Below are 12620 nucleotides of genomic sequence, written 5' to 3' on the forward strand. Positions count from 1 at the left end.
CTCCACCTTCTCCACCACCTGCTTGCCAAAGGAGCAGACCTTGGTGGAGACGCTGATGGTGATGTTCTCCATGCCGCTGTACTGACTGCTCACACCGTAGAACACGCCAGGACCCTCCTCTATGTCACCACTCAGGTCCGCCTGCAAAGACAGTGACAGTGGATTATAGCAAAAATAAAATCTCACGACTGAAAATCTCTGTCAGGACAACTCCTAATCTGCGATTTGTGAAACAGCATGAAAGCAGCCCCCCCCCCCTAGTTTGACCAATTCAAATGCTCTAATCCTGAAATAATAACCTAAAAATAGCCTACCTACAAGCTCTCAATGTATATATTTGCGCTGCGCAACGTGCTTCCATTGAAAAGACATGCTGGCTTCTATAGAATCCAAATGACTGGAATCAGTCGTTGCGACTGAGAACTTTAATCCATGATTTTGCCGCCTGTACTTGTAATTGTCAGTACACTTACTCACACATAGTTTTTGTCATCAGGGCTTAGTTTGTTTCTAGTTTTTATTTGTTGACGAAATTGTCAGTACATTTAGTATTAGTTTTAGTCATCAGCTTAGTTTTTATCTAGTTTTTTATTTAGTTTTTGTCAGAAAAACGGTAGTCGACTAGACTCGACTTACATTTTTCGTCTTAGTTTAGTCGACGAAATGAACACTACAGCTACAGATAGCTTTAAGAGATTAAAGAGTCATTGAAAGAGATGGGGATTGAGAGACTGAGCAAGTGCATCAAGGCGCATTGATCACGATAAGTAAAAATTGTGTATTCTCAGCAACTGTATTTATTTTGGAAGCACACACCCTCTATTTCTACTTTGACATTGAGGCCGGGGTGACTATATCCATCCTGGCGTTGATCCTTGACAGCACTTAACAAGTGATTATCATCTCAGAATGATGTGAATATAATGTTATGCTAAGCCAATTCAATTTGTTTGTGGCAAACTTTTAACTTCTTAAGGAACATGCCTTAAGCGACATAACTTGGCCTATTATTTCAAATGCCAAGATTGTAATCAAATAGCTTTCGCACACCTGACCGAGATTTAGCGACAGGTGCGTTGGTGTAAACAGACTGTGTTGCGTTGGTGTAAAACACCCACACAGTCACACACTGTCTAAACTTGCTCAATAAAAGAAAACTAGTTTATTTAATGGGCAGCAACGTTTCGGTTCAAGACCTTCTTCAGGCATCAATCAAATGCCAAAAGTGTGACATGAAAGTGATAGATATGGCCCAGCCCTGCGTGTTGCGGGCACTGACCCAGAATTTGACGAGGAAGAAAGCGTTGTGCGGCCCCTTTTCATAGAGCTCCTTCAAGCCTCCTTTCTTCTCTGGGAACTTGTCGTAGATCTGCCTCACGTCCACCGACTCCAACACGGGGTCGCTGTAGCCCGGGCTCGACTGGCTGATGTGCACGAACAGATGTTTATACTGCAGGAGGGAGAGGGCAGAAGGTTAGGAAGAGGTGGAGGAGATTGGGCTAAGGGATTTGCCTTGCACTGCGAGGCGTTGTGAGCTTGTAGATCAGCTATTTTTGGCAAAGAGGTTTAGTGTAGTGGGGGAAAAGAGCAGACGAAGTACATAGTGAAAGGTTAACTTTATTAAGTATTGACAGTTCAAATGGTTAAATATCTGAAAACACGAATAGACATGAATCCAAATGAAACTATATGGAATCTATGATAAACCTTATCATAGATTCCATATAGTTTCATTGTTTGTTTATGGCCTGAAAACTTTGAAGATGGAGATGGTGGATGTGTCATTTTCTTTTGTGGTTCTCTGACATTTTCATGCCATGGACCCCCAAATTGAAAGTATTTGTACCAGGAAAAAGTAAACTTTGTCGAGAATTAAATATCCTATCTAGATCATCAGTTTTCAAAAAGCCATGAAATAAAACAAAGCGTAAGTGTTTAAATTCTTCCTAATTTAGCTTGGGACTCCAAGGTCCCCCAGACCCCGCTTTGATAACCAGTGATTTACTTCATTCCAAAACGTGTGTGTGTGCGTGCATGTACCGTCTCACGTACCGTTTCTGAGTCTCTCTGGGTCTCCATAAAAGCAGAGTACTCCAATAACCGTAACTTCTCCGAAGCGATTGTTCGGTCTTGCCACACAGGAGCCGATATGGCTGGAGGGCGAGCGGTTGGCAAGGGCTCGTAACCTGTAAACCATTAAATACACAAGAGTTAACTTACATCAGATAAAAAAAGGGAGGCCCGGGTACTGGAGTTAAGAGGGAGCTGTCTTCATCAGAGCTAAATGTTAACTTACCCCAAACAATAACTCTTCAAATAGATTTGCATATTGTTGCGGTCGGGTGGAGACCGAGTAAGTTCCTTTTTATTATTTTTAAAAACTGTTTAAAATAGTCAAAATAGCTGATCTACTATTCACTACTTTTTGTGCGACCCTCTTGTAGGGTGGTCGAAGTAGGGCATTCATTTACTAATAACGCAAGTTAAAATATGGAGCCCAACAACAATATATGCAATTTTAGAAAATAAACAAGAATGACAGCAGGACAGATACTGCAGGACTTTTACTTGGTATTAGTAGGATTGTGTGTTTATTTATGATCTTCTTTGCATATTTGTAAGCCAAATTTCCTATTACTTTTCAGGATTCAAACTGAAAAATAGTTGCTACTATTGAAGCTTCTGTGTGCCGCTGTAGTAGCATTAATGTATGTAAAAACACAAAGATATGGTGATAAGAGGTTTCTGCCCGAAAGCAACCATATGGAAATGACGGCAGCCCAGAATGGATCTGCACAGTGATAACATCACCAGTAGAGGGAGCTGCTAGATGTACACTGTCTTGCCAGTACTTCAATTATACAGTAATATTGGCATATGAATGAATATTGTAAATCTTGCCGTAAGGCAAGAAACCCCTTATCTCCATATTTTTAACTTTGTTTTTTCGCAAACGAATGTCCTACTTTATCATACTACAGCATCACAAAAGCATCAGAAATAGCAGATCTGCTACTTTCACTATGTTTCCACCCGACAGAGTCGAAACGTCTAGTATTTCAAATCAGATATCTTTTGTAATACTCTGTTGGATAGAAACCTCATTATGTCCAAAACTGTTACTTTTCAGGAATCAAATTCAAAAGTAGCAAACATAGCAGATCTACATGCTTGAAACATGTCGCTTCGAGGCACGTTACGAGCTTGTGGAGCTGCTACTTTTGTGTGACGCTGTAGTATGACCATTGATCAAGTAATGCATTCATTTACGGGGAAAAAAACTGTTTTTGGAGATAAGAAGATTCTGCCCGAAAAGCGACGATACACTTAACTGTCCACCAAGGGTCTGTACTAAACCCTGTACTCCCCCCACCCCATAACTAAATCTCTTTGCCAAAAAGATCCTGTTTCGCCAAATGTTTGCCCCCTAGAATAGAAACGCCGGGGCTCAACAAGTGGTTGAGCGCCAAGTGAGTTGTTATTGTGTAGAAAAGGACTGACATGTTCTAAACTCTTTACAAGGTGCGTCTGTGTGGGCCCCAATGGATTGCACTTGGCAGCTGCACCCAGCAGCTGTTCAGGAGTGAAGCCCAGCATTGAAAGAAGTGGCACCACCAACTGGCATGGAGAAGGAAAACAACCCGGACAGTTGGGTCCACTTTGGACACAGCTTTGTTCACTGAAGCAGTGGTTCTCAACCCGTGGGTCGGGTCCCCAGATGCTTAACGTGTAACATTGTTTTCTCACTCAACTATATAAACTCAAATATACTGTATATAAATAATAAATAAAAAAAACAGTCTAAGTGAATACACTGGGTACCTGCACATTTCTAAAGTTACAATTTAAGGAAGTTTTATACCTTTTTAACACATAGGTGCCAACCCCGAGTTTCCCGAGTTTGTATTGGTACCACCGCTGTGCCAACCCCGAGTTTCCCCGAGTTTGGGCCGTTTTTGAAGAAATGTTTTTTTTTTTTTTTTTTCAATTTTTTTTTCTTCAAAAATGTTTTTTGGACCTCCAGAAATGTGTTAGGCATGATCGCGATCGCGAAATTGCATGTTTAACCCCCATACCAACCCATTCTTTCAAACATGGCAGCCATGTTTGTTTACATCTGAAGAAAACATAATGGCTGATAAATCATGAATGCCTGAACGGATTTCCAAGCTGATTTTTTTGTTTGAAAGCTGTGAACAGTGGGCACACACGTGGTGCATCATCTAGGCATGGGCGTGCACGATCCGTGCACTATAAATTACATGGAAGTCTATGGAGACCATGGCATCGCGGGACATTGAAGAGAAAAAATCATGGCACCAAAAAAGTTAATACCAAGTTCAATTATCACGTGAGAAAGAAGAAGCGATCTACAAGTTCACAACGCCTCGCAGTGCAAGGCGTTGTGAGCTTGTAGTTCTGTTATTTATTTCCACAATATTTACCTTAATGAAATGCCTACAAATCCAAGTGCATGTTAGGGTGGGGTGGGGGGTCCCCAGTTCAAATATGACAATTTTGTGGGGTTTCCGCCTGAAACGTTTGGGAATCTTTGGTCTAAACCGAGTCAATTTAACTTGCACACCAGTGATGTCAACAGTTAACAGTTCATTATGCTGCGTGGGTTCATAGGACACTTACTGATGGGTGGGGGGACAGGGGGTGGTAGTGAACTGTAGGGTGGCTGTGCAAACGGCTTGATGCTGCAAAAAGAACACAACAGATAGTTTAGAAACCAGAAAAATATATTATAAAAGCAAAATGAAAGGTTGCTCTCCTCTTCTTGGCACTTACTCCTGAGAATGTCCAGGCTGTCCTGGGATAGGGCCGGGCCAAAACTAAAACGAAGGGAAAAGGACAGACATTTTGAAAAATTAAAAGCATTGAAGCAGTGAAAACAACAGTAGGTGTGCATGGATTAAAGCAAAAATACGACTGAAAATGTAAAGTTAGACCAAGTCCTAATCTGTGATTTGTGAAACGGCATGAAAGGAGTGTTTCATAAACATTTAGCACATTCATTACGATGTTTTGGTAGCCATACAGCCAACCAGTTGAGGAAATCGCAGGAGACTTTAACCTTTGTTTTTATGGAATGTCAACATCATTGGGGTTTTCTGGTAGAATGAACATAATTATATTCTACATCTATTTCAACAACTTAAAATACTCTCTCATCTTTGATTGATAACCGAAAATAGGCTACCTACAAGCTTACAACACGTCTTGTAGTATAGCCTATATTTGGTGGCTGACAGGCGTCCATAGAGGACATGCCGACTTCTATGGAATCCAAATGACTCGAGATCAGACGCGGCGACCGAGAACTCTGATCCATGATTGATTCGCGCGCCTCACCCTGACTGGCGGAGGAAAGGCCGGCTGGGTTTTCATCACGCTGGCAGAGACGATCTGTGCTGAGGAGAGGTTCGCCACGGTCTGCAACGCCTTGTCTTTGGACGCCTGGTCCTGGAGACGAGAACGAAACGCAAAACACGGAAGAAAATATAGCTCGCCATAATCATGCTTCACTTGGGAGAGAAAATGTTCCACGACATACCAAAAGCTAATCAAACAGCCAGTCAGTCAGCCAGCCATTTTCACAGGGTGCAATAGGTTTGGAGGACGAGGGGGGACTGGAGGTACACGAGAGAGCAGGGGTGAAAGCAGGACAGAATGCATAGCGCGACATGGAGAGAGGGACGACATACAGTAAAGTACAGCAGGAGTCACCAAGACCAAGCTAGCAGGCCGGCGTTAAGCATTAAGCTAGCCATCACCAGCACCATACGGCTTCTCTACTGACTATATTAATAGCAGTGGGGTTGGGACGGTAGACTAGCAGCAACACATACTGCCAAACCGCTACGAGCGCAAGAGCCTGAAGCAAAAAGGACGGTAATCAAACCGAAAACTTACCAAGTTCATGGCCTAAGACAAGGAAGACACACAATCATTAATGGATTTCACAGCATTGGGAGAAGAATCAAGTGGGTCACACGGTTAAGCAGAGCCAACAGGGAAGAAACACTTTCCTTTACATAATATCAGAGCCCCGAGTCCTTTGAAACCATAGCTGCACTCACTGGCACAACCACTTAACCACTTAAACCCTAAATACTTGTTGTATTACTAGTTGAAGAGTGTCCCCCAGGGGGTCTATGGTAGGCCCCCGTCCCTTTCCCCTCTACACCAAATATCTTCACCTAAAATAGCAGATCTAAAGGCTCTGTACAGCCCTGTAGATCTGCCATTTTCGCGAAAGTGTTTGCCCAAGATTAGGGACGCTAGTGTCCATGTGATTAACACACTGATTCAAAGCGTATATATATATATATATATACAGCAATTGTGAATTATTCTCTATATTAATCTGTGACAGGAGTAATAGCTTTCTTCCCAAAACACTAAGAAGGTGATACAGACAGCAGGTTATGTACTAATCTGAAACATGGAAGCTTGGACCAGCAAACTTCAAATATCGTTTCTGTCGGGTGGAAACCTCCTTATGTCCACTCCAAAACTTACTTTTCAGGATTCAAATTCCAAAATGGCAAAAGTAGAAGATCTTGAAGCTCGCCTTGCAGATCTGCTACTTTTGTGTGACACTGTATTAGTAGGGCATTAATTTACACACACAAAAAAAAGATAGAATATGGAGATAAGAGGTTTCTGCCCGACAGCAACGATGTGTATCTATTGGGTTATTAAGTAGGGGAGGAAAAAAAGAGAAAAGAACAAGGTAACACTTTTGGCATGAAATCATCTTAAGAGAGAACGTAGATCACAATGGCAGAGGAAACCAGAAGTCAGTGAGACAGAGGAGATAGGGGGGGTAGGGGAGGGTAGGGGTGCATGTCCTGGGGCCAGAACAAAAAGAACAGGAATGTTTGTAAAGACAGACAGAGGTAGGCTTCTGTTTGAGGCCGTGTATGAGGGACACAGCGGAATCAATCTTCCGTGTGTGTGTGTGTGTGTTAGGGCATTCACCAAATATTCGAATATCAAAGTCACTATTCGACGTTGTTCACCAAAGTCGAATATTCGTTTATTTTAATTCATTTTATTGTTTTCTCTTTAAAAAATATATAGTTTATAAAGCTTGGCTAGATAGGCAGTCATAAGAATGAGTTGTCAATGCCCCTGGTGGATGAATTTGTTGATGCTCTATACCAGGGCTTCTCAAACCTTTTTAGGCCGTGACCCCCAAAATAAACATATTTGAACTGGGGACCCCCACCCTGACAAGCACTTGGAATTGTAGGTATTACATTTAATGTGACTCGGTTCCGCAGATAAATATTGTGAAAATAGCAGATCCACATGCTCACAACATGCTTGTGAGCATGTAGATCGGCTATTTTCACAATGTTCGACTCTTGCTTACTTAATATTTGACAGTTTGGCCAGTCCTGTCGAATATTCGACTATTCAAATACTTTGAGGTAGAATAATTCGAATACTTAAAATCACTATTCATGAATGCCCTAGAGAGTGTGTGTGTGTGTGTGTGTGTGTGTGTGTGTGTGTGTGTGTGTGTGTGTGTGTGTGTGTGTGTGTGTGAGTGAGTGAGTGAGTGTGTGTAAATGCATGCATCCCAATGCATGCTCACAGCCATGCTTTACAGTATTCTTCTAAGCTTAAAACCAGCTTGCTAGTTGCTTACTGAACCCCACATGCGATCTAAATCTAGTGACATGTTAACGTAGCAAACGTGCAAGGACAGCGAAAGAAAGGATAAAGAAAAAGATGCACTCCAGCCAACAACAACAACACACAAAACACACACAAGCGCCAAGCCGTCTGCAAGCATGGAGGCAATGAAAGCGACCCGGGGAGCAGGGACCCTTCAAAGAGCTTGCATACAAAACGCCTTTAGAGTCTGGTTAGTTTAATGGAGCCATGTCAAGCCTGAACGAGCCCCGCCTTGCTTCCACCTACCAGGTGTTGTTTAACCCAGTGGTTCTCAAAGGGGTCCTCGGGGGGTTTCCATTGGCTCCCCAGCTAAATGATTGATAAGTTAGGATTAGGGAAACAAACGGACCCTTAACAAGTCTGTATCTCAGAGAGCATACAAACGTCGAGTGTAAAAATCATTTGTACCCTCTTGAGTTACGGGGGGAGGTCTGTGGCCTTTAATGCAGATCTAACTGGGGGTCCGTTAAATAAAAAATAAAAAGGGTGAGAACCACTGGTTTAGCAGAACTCTTTCCATGTCGGGTCCAACACTTCCCGTGAGTGTGGTTTGGAAGAACTCTTTCTTTGAATTATTATCAGCAATCTACATTTTCACATCCGACTCCAAGCCCCAAAAAACACATGTGCGGAGGCTTGATAGGGGAAAGGTTGTGATAGGGCTGGGCAATACAGTCCATCACTATAATATCGATATCGTGATATGAGACTAGATACCATCTGGGATATTGAAATAACGTGATATGGCATAAGTGTTGCGTTTTACAAGTTGTAATCACTTATGCCTGATCTTTCCAGATTCTTTCAAAAATAGCCCGATCTACAAGCTCAAAATGCGTAGATTGTAAATGTTTGATCAATAATGAGTAATTTGTTGAGAAATCCTGTGATATTTGATTCGTCCATATAGTCCAGCCCTAATTTGGGCAAAAAAACCAAACCAAAATAAATAACGGGGGCAGAGCGTATAGCAGGCAAGCAGGGCAGCGTCAGTGAGCATGTGTACCTTGAGCTTAGACTGAATCTCACGAGACTTTCTCCTGGCCAAGACCTGCAGGTGACTAGAGACCTGAAGATAGACAGCAGGAAAGGGAGGAGGTGCAGGAAAAGACAGGGAGAGGAGAGGAGGAGAGGGAAAGAGAAGGATGTGACCACGGGGGAGTAGAGAGAGTGTCATTGGGCTGTGCACCCACCTTGATGCCCGCCTGGTATTCTCTCACCCTCTTGCGCGCCAAAACCTGAATGTGACTAGACACCTGGAGGCGGGGGAGACGGTTACCCACAGAACAGATCATATATACATTCAGATTGAAAAAAAATATTTAGTTCCACAGTTGAAATTGGCTATTTGCACAGCCACCATAATGGAGAGAATTTGGGTCTCTTCTCACTTCCTTCAAAGGTGTTACCAATGATACTAATGAAGGCTCTGTTCCATTTCACATAGTGGTTCTCAAAGCTTTTACTTCAAGGACCGCCATAATAATAACACTCTGAGTGTTCCCTCTGGTTCTTATAGCGTTTTATTTTATTTTTATTGAATAGGTGCTACATATGTTCTTCTTGGATTACTATTACAGTGCATTTGATGTATTGAAGTATTACCTTGCTTATTGTAAGTCGCTCTGGATTAAGAGCGCCTGCTAGATGCCTAAATTGTAAATTGTACACAAATGGAACCATTTGTACACTCTCAGAGTTACACACCTTTTAAGGGGTCATTTGGAACCCCCAAGGAACCATGAGTTTCCAGTGAGCCAACATGTACAATATCAGCACCCGGAACAGAACATTCATTAGAATTATTGTGGCAACACCTGTGAAGGGAGTGAGAAGAGACCCAACTTCTCTCCAAAATGGCTGCTGTGCATATAACCTATTATATCGTTGCTGTCGGGCAGAAACCTTGTATGTCCAAATTTTAAAGGAGAGTTCCGGACTAACTGTTTTCTTACCTTAATCTGATATTATATCCAAGAACGAGTGGTACAGGTGAAAAATTACTTAACTCCATCCCGAGTGCACCACAGCTCCGAGCGTGTGCGGTGGGTTTATCGTTTTTTTTTCTTCCTGTAGACATCTGTCTTTCACAATGTCGCACAACTCTCCACAGTGTTTTGTCCCAAATGGGCTGCCGTAAGTAAGACTGTGTGCAGGCTCGCAGCTGCGGTGCACTGGGAAATCGGAATGAGTCAAGAAATGTTTCACCTGCACCACGCGTTCTTGGATATAATAAACAGCAGATTACGGTAAGAGAACGGTTTGTCCGTAATTCTCCTTTAAGCTTTTGCGTATATGAATGCCTTACTTGATCATAGCGTCACAGAAAAGTCTCAAAATTAGCATATCCACATTTAGAGCTTGTAGATCTACTTTTTTAGATCTAACCCTAACCCTTTAATATATATATATATATATATATATATATATATATATATATATATTTTTTTTTTTACATATGAGGTTTCTACCCGACAGAGACGATATGATATCTTGAAATAGGGGTGCACCAGTTGATATAACTAATCAATGTAATCATTTGCCCCCAAAATGTTTGACTATATCAAAATAATCAATTTTCAGAAATACAGTAGAGCTACAGGTTCACAATGTGTCACATCGTGACGCACTTTGTGCTTGTATAAGAGCCATGTTTATGTTGTTTATAAGAGTATGGTGTGCAAAAGAAATATCTTGAACTAAATAAATGCTTGTTTAGTCCATACCTGTTTGCGTGTGCGTGTCTTCCCCGTACGTAGCTTGATGTAGCGAGCTATCAGCTCATTGCGACCTAGGAAACAACAGAGAGGACTGTCAGGAGGGTGCACTTCTAGCAAACGACCACAAGGAGGGGCTAGCTGAGCACAAGCAGATGTGGGACATTGTGCTTTTTGCCATCTCAGCAACTTGGCTGCAAGCTCCCTTTGTGTATGTCTGTGTCAGTGTGTGAGTGTGTGTTTGTCTGTCTGTGTGTGTCTGTGTACTTGTATTGCTATTCTTGTGAGAATGAGAAAGACAGAAAAGAATCCTGATCCTCCAGAAGAGAAATGTGTTTTATGGTTAAAACAATTTTTAGAGTTAGTTAGGTTTAGGGGTTATGCCTGATTTATGCCTACCTAGTAGCATGGCAGTGGCGTGCACCAAAAATAACCGATGTACAAGTTCACAACAAGTCGCAGCGCGATGTATTGTGACCTATTTTGGGGTTTTGGGTTAAGAGTGACACAAAAATGGTACAAATGGCATTAATACAATCACGATCCTAAAACGATGGCTGTCCATTGTCTTCACAATGTACTACAAACACATATGTGAGTGTGTTTGCAATCTGCAGGAAGTAGAAGAGTTGTTATTTTGTCAGAGAAATGTGATAACAGAAGGCCTTTTATATGAGAATGCAGAGCAGCAAAAGAGAATGGTGATTGCATAAGAAGTCCTGACAGAGAGGCGAGCCGGTTGAACAGGTCAGTGGAAGGAGCGACACAAAGAATACATCTGAAAGAAGTCTACAATACACACTTAACCCATTTATAGGCCTAGAATTATTGAATGCTTTAACCAGTGAAAAATAGCAGATATACAAGCTTACAGCGTGGCACCGAGTGCCGCGGTGAGAGCTTGTAGATCTGCTATTTTTGAAAAAGTCGTGAAAATGTGCGCAAATCTTTGACTATATGTATTTTCAAAGCGAACGTTTGTAACTCAAATTCTGCTTCTGGGGGTGGTCCCTGGAACTAGATATTTTGAGATGGGGGTCCGTGGCCAAATACATATCATTTTGGGGGTCCTTCACATGAAAAGGTTTGAGAACCACTGACATAGTAGTCTCTCAAGAACAGACTAACTGAGCTCCAGTTCAAGTGAAAAGGACCTTTTCTTTGACGATGGCTGGCCAGATTGCTGACATAGAAACATAGGTTTTTCGAAAAATCTTAGGATTCAAAAGACACTTATAGAATCGGGTCAAAATTCTAATTTTCACGATTTAAAAAAAATAGCAGATCTACAAGCTCACAGCGCGGCACTGAGCTTGTATATCTGCTATTTTTCAATAGTTAAAGCATAAAATAATGATACACTATAATGTGTACCCGTTCTAATTAAACACTGTATTGTTTGTAATGTGCTTACTTGCTTTCAGATCATGGCGAAATGATTAATTGGACAATCTCGGAAATCAAAAGTCAAATAATCACTTGCATTATGTTATTGTTTAATTCTAATGTGCCAGGCATTTCCAGCCTCTTTGTTCATGGTAAACATAAAGCAATTCCAACCAAGCTATGAGAGTTTTTGGTACAGGTAGCTTGGGATCGGTACCATTGTTTTGTACTTTATTCTTGTATTACTTCTATAAATTGATCACAGATTCAAATACATTTCTGTTTCTTACTGATCCCATAACAAGAAGGTAAATTAAAGCACTTTCAAAACAGTTTTGAGAGTTGGATGACACTGGCAAACAAGAAGTTGTGAATTCCTTAAATGCTTTGCTGTGTCAGACTGGTTTTTCATATGACATCATGGGTCCTATTTTAAAAACAGCAAAAATAGACGATCTACAAGCTCACAAAACATTGTCAGCAGAGCTGCCAACGCAATCAGCCCGAGATTCACGCAAATAGCGGTTTCCACACGCACACACACCGCATTTCTCACGCTGTCAAACCATCTCAAATGGAAAACTGCGTCACCTCATACACCACTTGAAACATCCACTTCTGCCGGTATTTGAGAAATTATGGTTTCTGAAGTAGCCCTACCCTGGCGCTAAGTAAAAAGCAGAAATGATGGATGCATCTAGCTCCCTGTGGAGTAGTATGATATCCCCAGATATAGCAGACAGGATTAACATCAATCTTAATATTCATTAATGTTCTATATTAGCTGCCTATGTGCCCCCTGGAAATAGTCCCTCTGTCCTG

At 41.7% G+C, this 12620-nt stretch overlaps 1 protein-coding gene across 1 annotated transcript in view; it reads right to left on the reverse strand.

Annotated features, from left to right (window-relative positions):
- The window catches only part of tead3a (TEA domain family member 3 a), a gene marked incomplete at its 5' end in the record, with an annotated part of 35658 nt that overhangs the window by 2841 nt on the left and 20197 nt on the right, over positions 1-12620 (reverse strand). Inside the window, 9 exons of the mRNA XM_080732696.1 lie at positions 1-141; positions 1280-1450; positions 2053-2186; positions 4642-4703; positions 4795-4838; positions 5359-5469; positions 5920-5931; positions 8889-8951; positions 10422-10486. Of these exons, the coding sequence (XP_080588822.1) occupies positions 1-141; positions 1280-1450; positions 2053-2186; positions 4642-4703; positions 4795-4838; positions 5359-5469; positions 5920-5931; positions 8889-8951; positions 10422-10486 (803 nt within the window). The remainder of the gene's footprint in view (positions 142-1279; positions 1451-2052; positions 2187-4641; positions 4704-4794; positions 4839-5358; positions 5470-5919; positions 5932-8888; positions 8952-10421; positions 10487-12620) is intronic.

This window comes from Nannobrachium achirus (assembly GCF_963921795.1).
Source record: "Nannobrachium achirus genome assembly, chromosome: 9".
Lineage (NCBI taxonomy): Eukaryota > Metazoa > Chordata > Actinopteri > Myctophiformes > Myctophidae > Nannobrachium > Nannobrachium achirus.